The 20,968-nt window shown below is 37.8% G+C and overlaps 1 protein-coding gene across 2 annotated transcripts in view; it reads right to left on the reverse strand.

The window, feature by feature from the left end:
• LOC127649463 (disco-interacting protein 2 homolog C-like) overlaps positions 1-20,968 on the reverse strand; it is a 70,166-nt gene that overhangs the window by 12,346 nt on the left and 36,852 nt on the right. For both annotated transcript variants that reach the window (XM_052134557.1, XM_052134556.1), the window contains exons 6-29: positions 19,856-19,990; positions 19,153-19,290; positions 18,852-18,971; positions 16,895-17,092; positions 16,711-16,802; positions 16,443-16,553; positions 14,417-14,540; positions 14,182-14,291; positions 13,730-13,832; positions 12,728-12,792; positions 12,495-12,588; positions 12,138-12,257; positions 11,723-11,837; positions 10,648-10,787; positions 10,332-10,468; positions 7,220-7,428; positions 6,997-7,111; positions 5,478-5,679; positions 4,147-4,247; positions 3,914-3,994; positions 3,636-3,759; positions 2,402-2,523; positions 1,190-1,301; positions 519-628 (exon numbers count right to left, since the gene is read on the reverse strand). In XM_052134557.1, the coding sequence (XP_051990517.1) occupies positions 519-628; positions 1,190-1,301; positions 2,402-2,523; positions 3,636-3,759; positions 3,914-3,994; positions 4,147-4,247; positions 5,478-5,679; positions 6,997-7,111; positions 7,220-7,428; positions 10,332-10,468; positions 10,648-10,787; positions 11,723-11,837; positions 12,138-12,257; positions 12,495-12,588; positions 12,728-12,792; positions 13,730-13,832; positions 14,182-14,291; positions 14,417-14,540; positions 16,443-16,553; positions 16,711-16,802; positions 16,895-17,092; positions 18,852-18,971; positions 19,153-19,290; positions 19,856-19,990 (2,978 nt within the window). The remainder of the gene's footprint in view (positions 1-518; positions 629-1,189; positions 1,302-2,401; positions 2,524-3,635; positions 3,760-3,913; positions 3,995-4,146; positions 4,248-5,477; positions 5,680-6,996; positions 7,112-7,219; positions 7,429-10,331; positions 10,469-10,647; positions 10,788-11,722; positions 11,838-12,137; positions 12,258-12,494; positions 12,589-12,727; positions 12,793-13,729; positions 13,833-14,181; positions 14,292-14,416; positions 14,541-16,442; positions 16,554-16,710; positions 16,803-16,894; positions 17,093-18,851; positions 18,972-19,152; positions 19,291-19,855; positions 19,991-20,968) is intronic.

A 20,968-nucleotide genomic window follows, 5' to 3' on the forward strand; every position in this document is an offset into this window, starting at 1 on the left:
CTGAGTTACTATAGACTTCATTAGTTCAAACCAGTCTGGTCATTGACCACTCTACAAGGCATTTCTGTCCACAGAATTATGGACAATAGAATATAATCTCAGAATGCTATACTGAGATGCGGGTTAATGCTGTTTTGGCGGCACGAGGGGGACCTACACAATATTAAGCAGGTGGTTTTAAAGTTCTGGCTGATTGGTGTATAGTGAATGGGGATGGGAATATGTGACAACTGCTGCACTACAATTCTGACCTTTTTAAAAAATATTATTAAATTATTATTTAAATATTTATACATTAAGAATTATAAAATGTATAAATTATCATTATACTAATTCAATTCCAGTTTTTAAAAGAACCTGAATTACAACGGTTATTTCCAAAAATAACAATGCACTGAAAGACAAAGATGAACATTTTGGAATATTTCAATTCCGAGAAACCTACAGCCTGTACATAAAATAACACCGCCTCCTTCCCCACTTCCTCACACATTAGTAGGAGGTAAAAGGAGTCAAACCTTAACTCCAGCGAGCATGCCAGTGGTGGACACACTGAAGTCCAGGTACGCCAATGAGTCTGGGTCACACGGCTTATACAGAAGTGGACAGCGCTTCTTTGGCAAGTCATCTAAAAAATACACAAATGCACATATCATTTGAAGTTCTGTTCAGATGGAGTATAGTTTTCTAGTTTTGGCTTATTTTGTGCACAGAACACAATCATTTCAGCGAAACACCCTGTATTCACCACGTGCGAGCAATCACAGTAAAAATACAGTTTCGTTAGTTATAATGGGATTGAGGATCAATGTTAGATTGTGTACTTGTGTAAATAAATAAATACGCAGCACAAAGAATGAAACAGACTGCAGGGGTCTTGAAAAAAGTTTTTGAAAGATGTTGTTCTTTTTAATTGAATCTTAAAAATGTGGTGCTCCTGCACCAGACAGAATGTTTTTTTTTTTTTTTTTAAACAATGCAAATTAATGCAAAAATGTTTTTGGAGTGAACGGGCCCTTACATGAAAACATTCCACTATTCTGAAGTATTTGGCTAAACATTGTTTTGTTGGGTCAATGTATAAGAAGTTTAAAGAATACTATTTCTGCAACTCAGTCGCTGATTAGATCTCTTCTGACAAGAACCTGGACAGGTGTAACCTCTGAATAAAGATCTCTCACATATTTACCTGTTTCCAGGATAGGAGGCCATGATTTAAAGTCCACAGCCACTGATGCATCTCTGGATCTCAGAAGTTTAGCGATCGCTTGGGAGGTCATTACACACATTGAACGACTCACCTACACACACATATATATACACACACACACACACACACACAATTTATTAGAATACATTATAATATAAACTCACCGACCACTTTATTAGGAACATCTGTAGCACACGCCAAGCAACATGAGCGTTCAGCCAATCATGTGGCAGGAGTACAGTGCATAAAATCATGCAGATACGGGTCAAGAGCTTCAGTTTATGTTCACATCATCCATCAGAATGGGGAAAAAAATTTGATCTCAGTGATTATATATTTTATGAATTCATGATTGTTGGTGCCAGACGGACTGGTCTGAGTATTTCTGTAACTGCTGATCTCCTGGGATTTTCACACACAACAGTCTCTACAATTTACTCTGAATGGTGCCAAAAACAAAAAACATCCAGTGAGCAGCAGTTCTGTGGTCGGAAATGACTTGTTTATGAGAGAGGTCAATGGATAATGGCTAGACTGGTTGAAGCTGACAGAAAGGCTACAGTAACTCAGATAACTAATCTGTACAATTGTAGTGAGCAGAATAGCATCTCAGAATGCACAACACGTCGAATCTTGAGGCGGATGGTCTACAACGGCAGAAGACCACACGAACATATGAACATATGTCGCTGCGGCTCTCTTCATTTGTGCGCTTGTAAAATTTACGTTTTGGTATTTCTCTGTAATGTAGAACAGTGTTAGCAATGTTACTTATAACAGTCTTTCTCAGCCCTGGAACTCAAACCATTTTCTGATGCCCCCCAAAAAATATATAATTAAGTAATTAAATTAATATCATAAACGTGTGACAACTAGTCGACTAATGGCTTAAACTAACGACTTCTAGTCGACTAGAAAAATCTTTGGTCGGGGGCAGCCTTAGAAGCTCAACTTCTATTGTTTTCTCCCTTTGAGTAATTGTTTATGCTAGTCTTCACAATTGTCAGCCACTTTGGATAAAGGTGTCTGCTAAATGAATTACTTATGTCTCAATTCTATCATATCAATCTAATCACTTTTGTAATAATAATTGAATTCATTTGACTATTAGTCAGGATTACTTCTAGAATCTATTTAGTTTTATTCATTATAGGTGTGTCTGAGTGTGTGAATTTAATAGTGTGTTCTCACCTCTAGGATCAATTTAACTGTAGGAAGAGTTGTTGAGATATTCTGAGGGTGAGGTGGCCGTACAGTGATCGGAATACAGCCTGCATACAGACAGCCATAAAACGCAGCGATCAAATCTATACCTGAAACACACAGAAACATAAAATTAGTATGAAATGGATTGTAATAAAACTGAATCTAGTGCATCTTTACTCATCCTGATTCAATTTGTACAGACAGAATGACAATTAATTGATATTTATAGCTGTAATACCTACAACACGCCATGTTCAGAATTCATTGCTAAGTTAATTTACCATTATGATATGATATGTGTGCAGAATTAACTGGAGTGGGCAGCTCTTGAATGTGTAAAATAGGAACAGGTCTTACTGCTGTAGCCAATCTAATTTAAAGGAATATTCCGGGTTCAATACAAGTTAAGCTCAATCAACAGCATTTGTGACAATATTGATTAACCACACAAATTAATTGCCCCTCCTTTTCATAAAAAATAAATAAATAAAACAATCTGGGTTCCAGTGAGACACTTACAATGGAAGTGAATGGGGCAAATCCGAAAACATAATAATAAATACTCACTATTTCAAAAGTATACCCTCAAGACATAAACAATATCTGTGTTAACATGATTTAAGTGTGATAAAATCACTTACTAACCTTTTCTGTGTAAAGTTATAGCCAATTTTACAACTTTGTTGTAACTTGTGATTTCAAAATTTTTACAGTTCAAATAATACACAAGTTTTAACAGACGAATTATTGTAAATGATTTTATAAAATTGTAAGCTTCACATTTCTGTCTTTAAACCCTCCAAAAATTGGCCCCATTCACTTCCATTGTAAGTGTCTCACCGTAACCTAGATTTTTGCTTTTTTATGGGATGAGTCGAAATAATCTTTTGTGGTAATCAACATTATGCCACATATGCTGTTGATTGCGATTAACTTGTATTGAACACAGAATACTCCTTTAAATGAGGTGGAACATTACAATAAGCAGCACAGAAACAACTTCATGTGGGACTTCTATCTTGAACAAGAGTTCAGAACAAAAATAATAAAGACTGCACATGACGACTGAACAGTTTATAAACTTGTGCGCTAATAACAAAAATTTTTATAAATTACATACAGCCTTATTTGGCTTAAATAAAGGCAAACGTGTATAATTGCAGACTACACAGAGGTTCATTGGTAAACACAGGTGGCTAGAGTGAGTGAGGATGGTTACCTGGAGGGTACAATAATGCTACATGGTCTCCATCTCGCAGTTGTCCCCTCTCATACAGCAAAGTGGCAATTTTCTCAGCTCTTTTATGAAGTTGTAGACAGGTCAGAGAGCTTCCTATTGTCCCCTAAACACACACACACACATTTATTTAAATGCAACTTCATACACACACCTGAAATCATATCTACTTTGTACATGTTTAATACTATGCGTGTATAAAATATGATTTTCCGAACAAACTCTGCTTTCTGTGTGAGGATAGTGTGTGTGTGTGTTACCCGTGAGTTGATGAGTGTGTACAGTATGTGGTCAGGTGTTGTCTGCACTCTCCACTGCAACACCTCCGACAAAAAGAGAAACTGGAGGATACAAAAGAGAGATAAAACAGTCATACAGAGAAAAATACATGTTTACACACATACTTTCATGCCTTCATAGAAACAGAAACACACACACACACACACACACACACACACACACACACACACACACACACACTCTCTGTGTTTACCTGTTCACTGTCGTCTATGTGACTCAAGTCTCGTCCACTGGTCTGAGCCATTCGCTTTCCTGCTACGAGATTACCCACCATCACAGAGGCAGGACCCACCTCTGCAACAAACCGGCATATTATAAATAGGGCTGTCGATTTAACGCTTTAATTCAGTGCGATTAATTTTACCAAAAATAACACGTTAAAATTGTTTTACGCAATTAACCGCAATGCCCCCCTACCATAATAAGGAAGATTCCTGAGAAATGCAAGCTTGTAGTACCACCTGTTTACTCCAGAGGCCAGTAAGTGAAATTTCAGCTGTATGTGCAACGTGCAGTTTATTACAGTGAAGAAAACACTTCAGTAGGCAGAACATCACAAACATGCGTTACTTTCTTGCATTCAAAACACTTGGAGCGCAAATCCGAACTAAGGGATTTCAAGATGTGTTTAAAGATTGAGTATTAAACTATATTTATCTTGACACAGTGACCTAAACATTTTATATTTATGACACAACGCATCCGAGACGCTACACAAGCATGTCTGACACAGGTGTAAATTGACGGGCCCTTAAACAAGCCCTCATAACAAATCTCGAACTGATTGACAAATTCACTTGTGAAATGGATTGCTGTGAACTGTATGCCAATGATTGACTTATGATCAATAATATGTTAGTAAACAATACATTGTATTCTAAAGCTGCTTTTTGTATTGTCTTATCAATGATTAACTCTTCTGCTACAGGAATGTAATAAATTGTAATTATCTAAGATAACTATGTATAATTATATATAGATATAAATATGTATAATCATTACATATTGAGTTATTGTTATATGATGGGCTTCCTCAGCAAATATTTGTATATGCGATTAATCGCGATTAATTAATCGGGACACCATGTAATTAATTCGATTAAAAATTGTAAGCAATTGACAGCCCTAATTATAAATAATCTTTATCCTACCTCCAAAAAGAAATCATTAAGCATTTTTTGAACAGTATTTGCATTATTTATGAATTTGTCAAATTTTCTAATTAAGAAAGTCTCAAAATATCCTTATTTTGAGTGAGGATTTATGTGATTTTCTGGACAATTTTGTCCACAAACACACATGCTCAGCTGTCTAAATGGGGACATACCATAGACTTCAATTGTTTTTATATAAAGCTAACTATATTTTTTTTTTAATTAACCCCAACAGAACCTAAACCTTTGGGTTTAGCTAACTTCTGGGTAAAAATTTTCCATAAATTAGAACACACACACACACGAACACACACACACACGAACACACACACACACACAGCTCAATAATAAACACAAAGTGCTTTTGTACCGGGTTGTTTCTGTCTAGGTTTGGGCAGGTTGGTAATGCAGGAGTGAGGACACATAAGGATGCTGCAGGGGTGTAGTGCCCCCTCTAAGAACAGCTGTTTGGTCTCAGACAGGTGAATCCCACCCAGTGGAGTTTTTGGGAGGGTGTTTGCAGGAACCATGGCCAGACAGTACACCCCAACCTGATGAATTCCATCTATAGCCTGAACGCACACACACGCACACGCACACACACACACACACACACACACACACACACACACGATCAGAGAAATCTTTATATATGATACAGTTAACACACAGAGGAGTCCTAACATCACGCCTTCAATGACTGACAGAACTGAAACTTGCAGTCCCTCCAAAATTGAGTATATATATATTATATATATATATATATATGCATGCTAGTATATTTATACAGCAAAACTCTTCATAACTAATAGGTACTTATTATCTGAAATAGAATTGCGTTGATTGTTCATTAAATTTATGACTGACTCTGAACTGCTGCATGTCATGAACATAAATAAGTAAATAAATAAACAAATGGACAAAAACAATTCACTAGGCAAATATTACAATGATGTCACTGTAGTTGGTTCGATTTTGAATGGTGAAATTCTATCAGTGTTTTGTAAATTTTTTATTTTAAAAAAAGCTACATTTAATGGGGAAATTTTTTATCTTAAAGTGATAGTTCACCCAAAAATAAAAATGATATAATTTACCCCCCTCCATGCCATCCCAGATGTGTATCACTTTCTTTCTTCTTCTACATTTACATTTATGCATTTTGCAGACGCTTTTATCCAAAGTGACTTACAGTGCACTTATTACAGGGACAATCCCCCAGGAGCAACCTGGAGTTAAGTGCCTTGCTCAATGACACAATGGTGGTGGCTGTGGGGATCGAACCAGCATCCTTCTGATTAACAGTTATGTGCTTTAGCCCACTACACCACCACCACTCCTTACACCACCACTCTTGTATGTCCATACAATGCAATTAAATGATACGCCTAGTAGGTGACAATATGATAAAAGAATGTGGAAGTGAAGATTTATAATAAAAAAAGGGTCTTAAATATTTATCCGTTTCTTACCCACACATATCATATTGCTAGTGAAGATATACATTTAACCACTGGAATCATGTGGATTATTTTATGCTGCTTTTAAATGCTTTTTGGACCTTCAAAGTTCTGGCTACCATTCAATCATTGTACTGTATGGACCTACAGAGCTGAGATATTCTTCTAAGAATCTTTTTTTATGATTAGCAGAAGACAGACAGACATATACATCTGGGATGGAATAAGGGTGAGTAAATTATGAGAGAAGTTCCATTTGTGGTAAACTATCCCTTTAAATCTCAAAGTTTATAGATAGTTTGACAAAAAATGTATGTTAAAGTTTCAGATTTATTAGTCTAGGACAGCTGTATCTCTGAAATTTTGCAAGTACAGCACATTTTACTGTGAAACATTATCCATCCCATTTGTGTGTGTGTGTGTGTTTACCTGCAGCACTCTGCTCATCCATTGATAACTCTCTTCTTCAGTAGAATCTGGTCTCTGTTCGGCCACCAGAACAATCCTCTCATCATACAATACAGTTACTGAGAATACCGCTGTCCTACACACAGAGTTAGAAAAGAGACTTAGATGTTATTCAGATGAAGAATAGTCATTGTGTTGCTTGTAATCAGAGCTACTTTATGCACAGTTTTATTGCTAAACAAACCTCCCCCGATAGATGAACTTCATCGGCTCCACAGCGAGAGCAGTGGCAATGATGTCATCAGCGTTGTGCTTCCGTCCCCCGACCTGCATCAGTCCTTCCAGCGTTCCAGAGACAAAGATCATTCCACTCGGACCCACAAACCCAAGCAAACCCGACCGCACAAACACACAGTCACTGACTAAACCACCATCACATGACACTGGACATACCTGCATCACGAAGACAGAGAGAGACACACACACACGCACAGACATATTTAATGACCAGCAGGACACATGAATGTTTATAGCAGCAAATCACTCGAGCAATATCTTTGTTAGACACTAAAGTGAAGTGCAATGCTGAAAGTAACAGTTCACCCAAAAATGGAAATGCCATCATCATTGTAATTCCAAATTCGACTTTCTTTCTTCCATGGAACGCACATTTTCAAGCTGTTCTTTTCTATGCAATGCAAGTTAACAGGTATGGAATTTGCTGAGCTCCAAAAACTAAAAAAATAGCTTTTTAAATACTACTTTTATGGTGCTTTTTAGTCATTTAGGACATTCTGCTAAACTTCTTTTGTGTTCCACAGAAGAAAACGAAAAGCCATACACGTTTAGGACATAATGAGAAACTAATGATAAAAATGTATTTTTTGGGTGAAGTATTCCATAATGTAGTGCTTAAGTATAATAGTTACATTTTTTTAAATTACGATGGTAAAATGCCATGTGTCTTAAAGGAATATTCCGGGTTCAGTACAAATTAAGCTCAATCAACAGCATTTGTGGCATATTGTTGATTACCACTAAATATATATATATACAAATATATACACCACCCCAGACCACGATGGACCCTCCAGCTCCAAAGTTCCCGCTCCAGAGTACAGGCCTCAGTGTAACGCTCATTCCTTCGACCATAAATGCAAGTCCGACCATCACCCCTGGTGAGACAAAACCGTGACTCATCAGTGAAGATCACTTTTTGCCAGTGGTCCAGCGGAGGTGGGTTTGTGCACATAGGCGACATTGTTGCCGGTGAGGTCTCGTAAGGACCTGCCTTATAACAGACCTACAAGCCCTCAGTCCAGCCTCTCTCAGCCTATTGCGCACAGTCTGAGCACTCATGGAGGGATTGTGTGTTCCTGTTTTAACTCGGGCAGTTGTTGTTGCCTTCCTGTACCTGTCCTGCAGGTGTGATATTCAGATGTACTGATCCTGTGCAGGTGTTGTTACACGTGGTCTGCCACTGCGAGGATGATCAGCTGTCCTTCCTGTCTCCCTGTAGCGCTGTCTTAGGTGTCTCACAGTACGGACATTGCAATTTGTTGCCCTGGTCACATCTGCAGTCCTCATGCCTCAATGCAGCATGCTTAATCCATGTTCACACAGATGAGCAAGGACCCTGGGCATCTTTCTTTTGGTGTTTTTCAGAGTCAGTAGAAAGGTCTTTTTAATGTCCTAAGTTTTATAATTTTATTTATAATTTTATTCTAATGTATTTTATTGCCTACCAACTGTTAGGTAAGCTGTTAGTGTCTTAACGACTGTTCCACATTAATTGTTTGCACGTGTCTGTGTGTAGCGGGGCAAATTGTTGGTAATATTATTTTGATAACAATAATAGCCTCCATCCATCCATCCATCCATCGTCAACCGCTTATCCTGTGTTCAGGGTCGCTGGAGCCTATCCCAGCTAACATTGGGCGAAAGGCGGGGGACACCCTGGACAGGTCGCCAGTCCATCGCAGGGCCACACATAGACAGACATACACTCACACTCACCTCCACATCTAGGGCAATTTTTTTGGAGACACCAATTAACCTTGCCTGCATGTCTTTTGGATGGTGGGAGGAAGCCGGAGTACCCGGAGAGAACCCACGCAGACACGGGGAGAACATGCAAACTCCACACAGAAAGGCCGGGGCAACCAGGGTTTGAACCCACAACCTTCTTGCTGTGAGGCGACAGTGCTAACCGCTGCACCACCGTGCCTTGGGAAAACAAAATGTTTAGACAGTCTCCTTGCTGGTTTTTAATGATTCATAATCATTACCCCTTTAGCCGGTGGCGCTGCGGCTCGCTTCGTACATGCGCTTGTAAAATGTATATTTTAAAAGGCTCATTATTATGGTTTAGTATTTCTCTGTAATGTAGAACAGTGTTAGCAATGTTACTTATAACAGTCTTTCTCAGCCCTGGAACTCAAACCATTTTCTGATGCCTCCCAAAATATATATATTAAAGTAACTCAATTAATATCATAAACATGTGACAACTAGGCCAACTAGTTGAATAATGGCTTAAACGAACGACTTCTAGTCGACTAGAAAAATCTTTGGTCGGGGGCAGCCCTCCTAAATGATGACTGTTTTACCAGCATTATAAGTGGACCTAAGGGAATATAATACAATTTTATATATATAGAATATATATATATATATATATATATATATATATATATATATATATATATATATATATAGAATATATATATATATATATATATATATATATATATATATATATATATATATAGTATATAGTATATATATATATATATATATATGTATAGGTATATATATATATATATATATATATATATATATAAAGGCAAAGGCAAAAATTTGAAACTTATAATTTTATATACGCACACATTAATTATTCTGTTAAAACTCATGTATTATTTCAGCTTTAAGTTGTTTAAATCGTAATTTTTGTTTTTTCTTTTTTTACATTACATCATCATGGCAACGAAGTTGTAAAATTGGCTATAACTTTACACAGAAAAGGTTAGTAAGCGGATTTTTTTCCACACCAAAATCATGTTAACATATATTGTTTATGTTTTTTGACTATACTTTTGAAACAGTGAGTATATTATTTTTATGGATTGGCCCCATTCACTTCTATTGTAAGTGCCTCAATCTGGAACCCAGAATTTTGCCTTTTAAAAAAAAAAGAAAAAGGGTGAGCATGTCAAAATACATTTTTGTGTTAAGCAACATTATGCCACAAATGCTATCGATTGAGCTTAACTTGTATTGAACCTGGAATATTCCTTTAAGCAGTATATTTCCATATGGAACAGGGTGGATATTTAATGTATAGGGGATTTTCACACCTCAAAAATGTTCTTGCTCATTCCTGTCAGCCCATAATATGACGTCCCCGTGGCAACAGACGACACGCAGATCTCTCCAATCTCATCTGTTTTACACAGCTGAGGGACGCCCTCTGGTTTAACAATGCATACCATCGCTGAGAGACATAGAGAAAGTCAGTTTTACAAGGACCATAAAAGGTGTTTGATGAGGTTTGTGGTCACATGAGGAAAATAGCACCAAATTACTCTCTGCTGGTTTATGAGGTTTAGGTTGGAATTGAATAAAGGATTCAATTTTGAGGATGGTCAATCGTTGCTCTTTTTTCCTCTTTACCTCCTGGCATGGCTGTGCCCACATTCTGTAGGGTGAGGACGGACAGCTTTTCTCCTGTGTCCACTCTGATGACCCCATGACTCAGATTCGTCATACTGAGAACCCCACGTCCTGCCGGCTTAGAGCTGCCCTCCTGAGGCCTGATAGAAAACACATACACAAACAAATGAAAAAATAAACATGTCCATATGGGTTAAAGACAGACTATTATGTTACATTTTGCACAATATTTTCCAGATTTCATAAACAATATGGACATGTTTGGTTTGGCTTACTGGAGCTGTAGAGGTTCTTGATTGGCTGATTGGTAGACACTACACTATGCTTAAGTTCTCATTGAAAACGGAAGCCAAAATATAAAAGTGTATCATCATTGTTATTTGTTAACAGTACTTGCATCAATACCCACCACAGTAATCAAAGATCAAGAATACGTTAGCAAAAGCATTACATTTTATGCCATTTTCAAGAGATTCACAATGAACAGTCTGGTTAAGCAAGACTAATATCAGTTTGAATGTAGGATACAGTTTTAAACCAAAACCACACACAAACAGAATTGAATTTATTTTAATACCTGAATTATATGCAAAATCAAGCAATTTTCTTTACATTTGAAATTAAGTTTAATTTCTAAGTCAGATGTGTTTCCTAATGGATTTGTGTGTCCTTGTGTCTGTGTGTAAGAATGTGTGTAGGCCTGGTTATGTTTGTAATGTGTGACCACAAAAGGCAGAACCTCCCAATTTTAATGATTTTAAACAGAAAGCAGATTCCTGAGCCCAAGAATGACATGTGCACATGTGTGTCTGTGATGTTTGCTTGGTTACCCAAAATGTTTGTCCTTGTGGGGACAATTTGTCGGTCCCCATCAGGAAAACAGCTTATAAATCCTACTAAATTATGTTTTTTGAAAATGTAAAAATGCAGAAAGTTTTCTGTGAGGGTTAGGTTTAGGGGTAGGGTTATGTTTAGGGGATAGAAAATAAAGTTTGTTCAGTATAAAAACCATTATGTCTATGGAAATTCCCCATAAAACATGTAAACACAACATGTGTGTGTGTTTCCTGTATACCTCCTGACAGCTACAGTAAGGGCCTCGGGCGAGCCGGCACATGGGCATATGACCTCTGACCTCAAGCCCATTTTCTGGAATACATTTAGGAATGCGTCACATGAAGATATTGACCCTAAGAATGGAAGAGTGACAATTTGTTTAATTTAAATTCAATTTACAGTATTTGTGTAATGTTTTACAAAGGACAGAGCATTTAATCCTTCTGTGATCACACCAAAGGTGACAGTAGAAAGGAAAAACTTCCAAAGGTGTTTAGGTAAGTTGAGAAAGAAACCTTAGGGTGAACCAAGACTCAGTTAGGGGAGCCCTCCTCCTCAGGCTGGCACAACAAATTTATACAAACATACATGTAGACTTAAATACTCTCTGTAAAGTAAGAGTTTGAGTAACCAGTAACACTTCACACACTCACAGGGGTTTGATCCATCGGCAATCAGCAGCATTCTCAGTGAGCTCATGTTGGTGTCAATCTGATCTTTGTGGGCCATCAGAGCCCAGTGTAGATCCCTGCTCTTCACACACACCACCTTAGCTGCACACATGCAGTACAGAGAAAGACACCAATTACTGAATAAAACTATTATTTGTGAACCTACTTGTGCACTATTTCTGTATAGCAAACTTCTGATCAGAGTGAAACATCATCTTTGAATATGTAAGATATGGGTACACTAGACAAACAGCCAAGATACCAAACATCAACCATCTATATCTAACATACATACTGATGTGATGAGTGTTTACTGTGTGTGAGTGTGGGTTTGTGTACCTTTGTATTGGGAGACTTTTTGGATCCAGGAGAGAGGATTCACCTTCATTAGTGCATATGGAACACTGACCACATGTAACATATTCAACACACTCTACAGACACAGAGAGGGAGAAACAGAGCTTTAGCCTGCAAAAGACTAAAGACATTGTCAAAGAAATTAATGTAAAACATATATTGTTTTAGAAAAGGAGTCTGATAAATGACAAATAACAAACATGAACTGATATTACCGCTTGAACACTATGCCAAAGGCCGATGCCTTTCTTAAAATCCAACACATTCACCATGGTCTCAGCTGAAACACACAAACACATACACACAACTTAAAACATCATGAACTAACAATGAAAGGTCACCCAAAAATGAAAAAATGAGGACAGCTGATCTAACGTTATTTTTCCCACCGTGCCTGATATTAAAATCCATGCGACACACTTTGCAAAAGGCGTGGGGATTGTTGATATGGCTTCAAGATATTAAATTAAATTCTTCCGTCCAGCTGTTATTATTATTATTAAATTCACATGTATATTTTGTTTTTTTTCGCTGGAGCACCACCTGATTCTTCTCTTCCCATCTACCAGTGATGCTAGATTCAACTTCCCGTGTCCACTACCAGCACAGATATCAACAGTGCAACTGGGGGTTGTAGGTTGCCAGGTTGAGGTCACAAATGGGTTGAAATGTGTATGATGTGTCGATTGTGTGAGTAGGATGCGTTTCATACAAGATCTGTCAACTGTAATATATTGATGTGATTATTCATATAACGAGGTTTGGGCCATACAAATTAAGGGAGTTTCCCAGGAGAATTAACAAAACAGGAGGTGTGCGGGAGATGGGTGTGAAATACGGGAGACTCCCGGGAAAAACGGGAGTGTTGACAGGTATGCTCACACCTATCATACCACTTCTGAAGATGTACATTTAAGGAGTACTGTGGTTCCCTTTATATGCTTTTTGGACCTTCAAAGTTCTGGCCACCTACAGACCTACAGAGCTGAGATATTCTTCTAAAAATGTTCATTTGTATTCAGCAGAAGAAAGAACACATACACATCAGGGATGGCATAAGGGTGAGTAAATGATGAGAGAATTTTTGGGTGAACTCTCCCTTTAAGAATCAGATGAAAATGCACATTCATCAGAAGTGAAAAATATGTGTGTGATTAAGTGCATTTTAACACGTGCGTGTGCAGGTGTGTGTGTGTGTGTGTGTGTGTGTATCTTACCCTCGCTGTATCCACTGGTGTGTGTGAGTGTTTGGCAGTGTTTGAGCATTGCCATCCTGCTCACAGTTATTCCCAAAACACTTCCATCCTTGCAGGTCTTATACTGTCAATCAACCACAAAACAAATCCTCTCTCATTATAACTTTGAGATAATTAAGCATGTCTTATATTGCACATGACACACTCACTCTAAATATAACTTTAATGAGTTAACTGTACACATCTCTAATATTATTACATTAACAATATAAGATATGCACAGTTATCTCCTTACATATTGGATGTGTTTTGCGGTTAATTAAAAACGTTAATTAACATCAAAACCTGCTCACTCTTATGTAAATAATGAGATAACTGTACACATCTAATACTGTCAATCAACAACAAATGCCGCCCACACACAGAAAATACAAATAAAAAAATCTGACACACACAAGTACACGCTTTATTACCTCTATATATGCAGTGTCATTGTTGGCATCTTTAATGAGAGGGAACCACTCTCTTGGGGGTTTAGATAAATGTTTGGAGTCAGTCAACACCCATAGCAACTTTGGCCAGCCTGACCACATACAGAAAACAAACACATACTCATTGGTAAGTACAAATAAAACACAAATATAATAGCTAAATTCATATTCAACAGTTTTCCACTATTGAGACTTGTACGTAAGTGACATCTCTGACCTTTAAACTGCATGACATCACCACTAGTGCTTTTGGGAAGACCTTTATGACACGCATCACTGGTCAATGCCACAGCAACACCACAGCTGCCCAATAGGAAGCCAATCTGTTGACTCCCAGCATCCTTTGATGGGAAAGAGAGGGCAAATGTCAGGCAAGTTCATTATCAGTGTCAGCATGAATCTGGAATTGTTACCCCAAAAAATTTGTGAACTATTCCTTTAATAATGACTACGGTTGTCACAATTATGAAATTTGCCTGAAGATTAATAGTCAAAAAATTATTGTGATTATGACGATTAATTAACGGTTTTAGGGTTTTTACGATTAATTGTCATTCAAATTGTTATACTTCTTAAGGTGCATGTGTGGTTCATAAAAAAGTAATTTATTCATATTTAATTTAAAATATGGATATATGATTTCCTTTAAGGCTTTAAAAATGTATGAATGAAATGAAAAATGATATTTTTATATATCAAAATATTTCCAAATACTTCAAATATTTTTTAGTCTCGGGGGGCCTGGGTAGCTCAGCAAGTAATGATGCTGACTACCACACCTGGAGTCACAAGTTCGAATCCAAGGCATGCTGAGTGACTCCAGTCAGGCTTCCTAAGCAACTATATTGGCCCTGTTGCTAGGGTGGGTAGAGTCACTTTGGGTTAACCTCCTCGTGGTCACCATAATGTGGTTCTCACTCTCGGTGGGGCACGTGGTACGTGGTGAGTTGTGCGTGGATGCCGCGGAGAATAGCGTGAAGCCTCCGTACGCGCTAGGTCTCTGTGGCAACGCGCTCAACAAGCGACATTATAAGATGTGTGGATTGACGGTCTCAGACTCGGAGGCAACTGAGATTTGTCCTCCGCCACTTGGATTGAGGAGAGTCAGGTGAGGACTTAGAGCGCATTGGGAAATGGGCATTCCAAATTGGGGAGAAAAGAGGAGGGAAAAATTTTAATAAAATGTTTTAGTCATTTATGAGTTTACATTTACATTTATTTAGTCTCGGTCTATTTTACATTACATATACACTATTTTTACATTTACATTGTTTTTGGAACTCAGCCAATCTGAATAGCTAATATATTATATTATAAATAATTATGTCCTAAATTCTTAATTTTCACACGTTATTTTAAGGCTCTCTGATTAAACCCACAAGGAAGAGATTCTGTGCGTATTAAAAAAAAAAACAGATCAAGTGGGCATCCCCTCCTCTATGTCAGTGTGGGCCATTAACCCTGCTTGTATGAATCCATAATGACCAAGAGCATTTGACATAACACAAATAAATTAAAGTGAAACCGGACTGCATTGCGTTTACCATCAAAATCTAGCTTGTTTGTCACGAATGTCCGCAGATTCCGCACTCAGAGCAGCTTCTGAAGAGCATGCATCACAGCACTTCACATGACAAACTTTTGAATGGCAGTGTATATTTCTATTACTTTATTTACAGTATGTATGTCAATAATCTTTCATTGTCAAACTGTGCGTTTCAATATCTACAATGAAAATGCACAGCATTGCCATTCATACAGTGACATTGTTGATTAATACCAGCTGTTTTTTAATGCGCAACCTTGTAATCATGTCGCAGGTGATTGAGTCATAAGTGTCCCAATGCTCCGTGGATCAACACCCTTGCCAGTGCATGAATCCGTGTTCATGATATACTGCTTCATACTATAGGGAGTTAGGGAGCTGACGGAGATGCACCCTTGGAGTGCTCACATAATGCAATAACATCAGAAAACGAGACACACAAAGTACCATTCTAATCATTTATATATTCACTAAAAATTCCCTTATTTGGACAGTAAAATGTGACTGGAATTTGAAGTGCACAATATTCGTGGTTATCTTAAATAATCGCCACAGCCCTAATAATAACTAATTAATCTGTTAACTATTCAGAGTCAGACTGCTGTATAGTATTATGATGCTATACCTTCACAAAATGTGTTGCAGTCCTGCATATTCTGATCTATCACTGCTGTCAAATCTTTGCAATAGGCATTACCTTCTTTGTGAGTGGCACTTCAATTGGGACAGGAATGACTTCAGCCAAAAGGCAGCCATAAAATGCCACCATGAATGCTGCTGGGTCATTATTTGGGTACACAAGTGCTACCTAACACACACAGACACAAAATGCATAGATATTAAAGAAAAAGTATTTATTCTTCAACAGTCCTTGAATATAAATCTGTTTTAGTGTGCATATCTGATTTCATTTAGTAGCCAATACATTTTAGAATAATGTAACAATTATTTTAATTCTCTCTTACTCTATCTCTGGGGTGGATAATTGGTTCTTGTTTGGTTCCCAGTTTGTGGAGAAGGTTATATGCCAACTTTAAACTCTTGGACCAGAACTTACCTGCAAAAACAAACACAAATAAGTTTAAACACGCACTTACAACCAAACAATAGGTTTATCAGTCACTTTAATGTACATATGCATGTATGTACCATATGTAAGAGTGTATGGTTGTTTGGTATTGCTGTGTGTGGTGGTCAGACAGGGGGCTTTAGGTGCAATGGCTCCCCAATGCAGAAGGGCTGCCTCCAGGGAGGTGGGGCAGTTTTTGAGTCTTTCCAGCATCTCTCCTTGTAGAAGAGTTGACTCTCCCCCCTCTGGGTGTGGCAGAGAGGGATCAGGCTGCTGCACTGCACAAGGCAAACATTCAAAAAAAAGTTGGAAAAGTATTGATGTCATGATGTTGATATTATAAATAGATCTGTCTTCTAAATCTTCTAAGGTGTCTTTACACAGCGAGATAAGTCTGCTCTGTTCTTTCTTAAAATTCTGTGTAAAGATGCAATGCTGCATAAAAGCCAGACTAAATGATGCCTGCTCTGGCCCACCTCAGCCCTGAGTATCTAAAGCAGTTCTGGTGCTGCTTTGGTTCTGTGTAAATGAATTGCAGCATCAGAGCAGACATAAATGTTGTTGCCATGACAGAGCGTATATTGATATTTAAATGTTTAACTTCATTTTATCATTCATTTCATAGTTTTATATTTAAAACATTAATATCATAACTTGATCTGAGCAGCATTAAACAGTCTGTGTAAATAAACCTAAATGCCACTTCAGATGCAGCTTCTGTGCCACCTTTGCAGTGTAAGAAATGCTTTAGACAATTTTAACTGAATCAAGATTTTCATTATGTGATGCATATGATAGTTCACCCAAAAAGGAAAATTCTGTCATCATTTACTCAACCTTGTGTAGTCAGTTTGTGAATAACAAAATTTTTTACGTGTTTTATGATCGATTGCCATTGAAGTCAAATCTCTCTCTTTCCTAGCATTTGCCCCTCCTTTGGTGCAGGGTACGCTTTGTGATAGTCTGCATGTATATATTTGATTTAGCACAAGTGTTACGCCGGATGCCCTTCCTGACACAACCCCCAGTGGCTGGGGGACTCTCACTTACACACACGAGGCAATTTAGAGTCTCCAATTCACTTAACATGCATGTTTTTAGATTTCTGGGGGAAATCGGAGCACCTGGAGGAAAAATGCAAACTCCACACAGAAAGGCCCTAGTTGAGCTGGGACTCAAACCCAGGACCTTCTTGCTGTGAGGCAACAGTGCTAACCACTGAGCCATCAATGAACTTCTCTCATAAAAGAGCCAGGGAGAATACAGATGTCAAGACTAACGTATAGTGAAAAAGGAGTTACATTTTGGTTAGTTTATCACCCAAAACTGATCGAATAGCATCAGAAAACATGGATTAAACCACTCAAGTCGTTTGGATTACCTTCATGCTGCCTTTATGTCCAATTTGGAGCTTGAAAAAGTTGGACCCCATGGACTTGCATTGTATGGACAAACATACATCATATATCCTTCAAAAAAATCTTAATTTGTTTTCCGCAGAAGAAAGAAAGTAGTACAAATTTGAGATGGCATGAGGGTGAGTATATGATGAGAGAATTATTTTTGGGTGAACTGTTACTTGAAGGGAGCAGGTTTGAATGTGCACAAGTGCAAAAGAGATTTGAGAGCTGCAGCATAACAACTTCATTCTGTTCCTCATACAAAGCTATTATATGGCTTCAGTAGACTTTGAATATAGTATATAGTTTGATGTGTGAGAATATAGTATGAAATGTATGAAATATGAAATTATGAAAATACAGAGAAAAAAGAAAAAGTCATAAATTCTGGGTGAACTATACCTTTAAGCTCTTCACCTGGATCTCAGCAAAAATAGCCGAATCAAATTAGCCTTTTCTGAATGTGATGTGGTGCGTTTAATCTGAGAGTAATGAGTTTTAAGCCCTTTGACCTGTCACTAACTGTGGAAATGTAAGAAGTTTTTCTGTGAACTGGTGCAGGGTATTTAAACACCGTTTGACATCTATATTTACAAATAAAACATGAAGGCACAAAGAGAGAGGAAAATATTTATACCGTCCAGAAGCTCTTCAAAATCCTCAACAAAGAATTCTCTCAGGGGCCTTCGCTTGGGTTGCTTCAGTGTGTTCACTAGCTGCTGGATCTTTGCTGACACCCGGCTACTGACAGGAACACCTATATGAACACACACATACTGTATATGCAATTGCACTTAAATACAATTTCTCACAATGTTGAGAATTTTTGATCTTAAAGAAATTGATTGGCATCATTTTTGTCATTACAAATAAAAATAAAATCCATGAACACTGAATAATGATTTTATACACACTAAACACAGAGCTGCCAAACTCACCATCTCCTGTCTCCATCAGCTCAGCATTGCCATATTTGGGTTGAGGCTTGGTTATAATGGAAACCTGTGAGCGTTGCACAGAGATGGGTGCAGGGTCTGGCATGTAGCTGGTGATGTCAGCGGGGGCCGACAGACTGTCTGCATGGCACAAACAAACAGGTTAACTCAAATCAGTATAGTACTATTAGGCATAACCAATGCTATTTCCCCCTGCAATAATTATTCACAGTCAATTATTAGGAATGCTACAAAGTGCATATAAACATTACTTTGGTGTGTACATATCAAACAGTGCTGTGAACCTCAAGTTCCCTACTGACATAGATTTTTAATATGGTGATAAGAGACAATACAGCCACTCTCTGTATGTTTAGCCTTTATTGTATATGGTATATCTTGCTGCAATAACATGATGAAAAAGTATATCTCATTCCATAGAAGTGTGATCACCCCTGCTGTAAATGTTGGCGATGGAGGTTTGCCTTTATTTGAATACCATACATAACATAAAATAATTATCATATGACAATAGCCTCCTCCCCTACCCAGAGCAGTTTACATTACAAAGATTTTTTTTATTTTTATTTAAAGTTCAATAAATGCACGATGTTTCCAAAGTTGTTTTAAATAATTGTGATCTCAATATTGACCAAAATAATCGTGATTATGATTTTTGCTTTAATCGAGCAGCCTTATTACTGACCCTCGGAATCGAGAGATGACCAGGGCCGATCTGATTGATAGTCACTGGAATGCCTGATGACAATACCATTCTCAGCAGACACACAAATTTCTCTTAAGCCCAGCCTTTTCAGAGACAGGTGAGACATCGGACCAACTGGTGTAGAAAGATAGAGGGAAAGCAGAAGATTAATAGTAACAATTACAGTCATATTAAAGCTGAAGTATGTAATATCTGCAACACTAGTGCAAAAATAAACATTGTTTTCAAAACAGCTTTCTGAATACGCCCCCCACCTGCAGTTGTTCAAACAGTAAGATAGTCCTGCCACTAACTCATGCCATTGGTTAAGTAATGTTGTTGGGGCGGTTTTAAATAGATCTCTACTTGACTGTTTTAGTAGTTTATTCATGATTGCATGGTAAACTTATCTATCCTCACTGGTGTGGGCTATTTTTGTATGTATTCCGCAGTCTAAATTATTTCTGTCTGTGTTACATTCATATTAACGGCCATTCAAGATAACAGTTAAAAAGGCGCTATATAAGTGCAGACCATTTACCATTTCTTTAGCGAGTCTTCTGTGATCAAATACTGTATGTTGGTAGTCTGCCACTCTCTGGGTCATGAGCGAATATTTAGGGGTGTGGCTCATGAATAATCATTAGTTTATTATGACCTTGGTTAACCTGTGTAGAGCGTTAGATCATGTGGTCTAATTAATATTCATGAGCTAGCCAAGGGACCCGGGGAGCCTTAACCCGTGCGGGTCTATAGCCCAAAGTATACATCGATTTTGACACGAAGAATCAGCGTCTGCATACAGTCGAACGTTAACCTGTCAAAGTATACTTCACATAACTGTGCGCATACACATGCTATTGGCACATGTGCGATATGAATGCTATGAGACACCAGACTATTTCTCTTCAGGAGTTTAGATGATTTTGTCGATTTTCTTTATAGTCATTCAGACAGGAGTTATACAATTGCACTTCCTCACACAAGCGCTCTTGACGTTCACACCCACTGTTGTTGTTTTCACCTACGTCTCCTGTTGTTTACCAGCGATCTTATATTGTTTCTTTGTGACAGCATCAGCTCAAATGTGAGTGTTGCCACCTTGTGAACCCA

This window comes from Xyrauchen texanus, chromosome 9 (genome assembly GCF_025860055.1).
Source record: "Xyrauchen texanus isolate HMW12.3.18 chromosome 9, RBS_HiC_50CHRs, whole genome shotgun sequence".
In the NCBI taxonomy this organism is placed as follows: Eukaryota; Metazoa; Chordata; class Actinopteri; order Cypriniformes; family Catostomidae; genus Xyrauchen; species Xyrauchen texanus.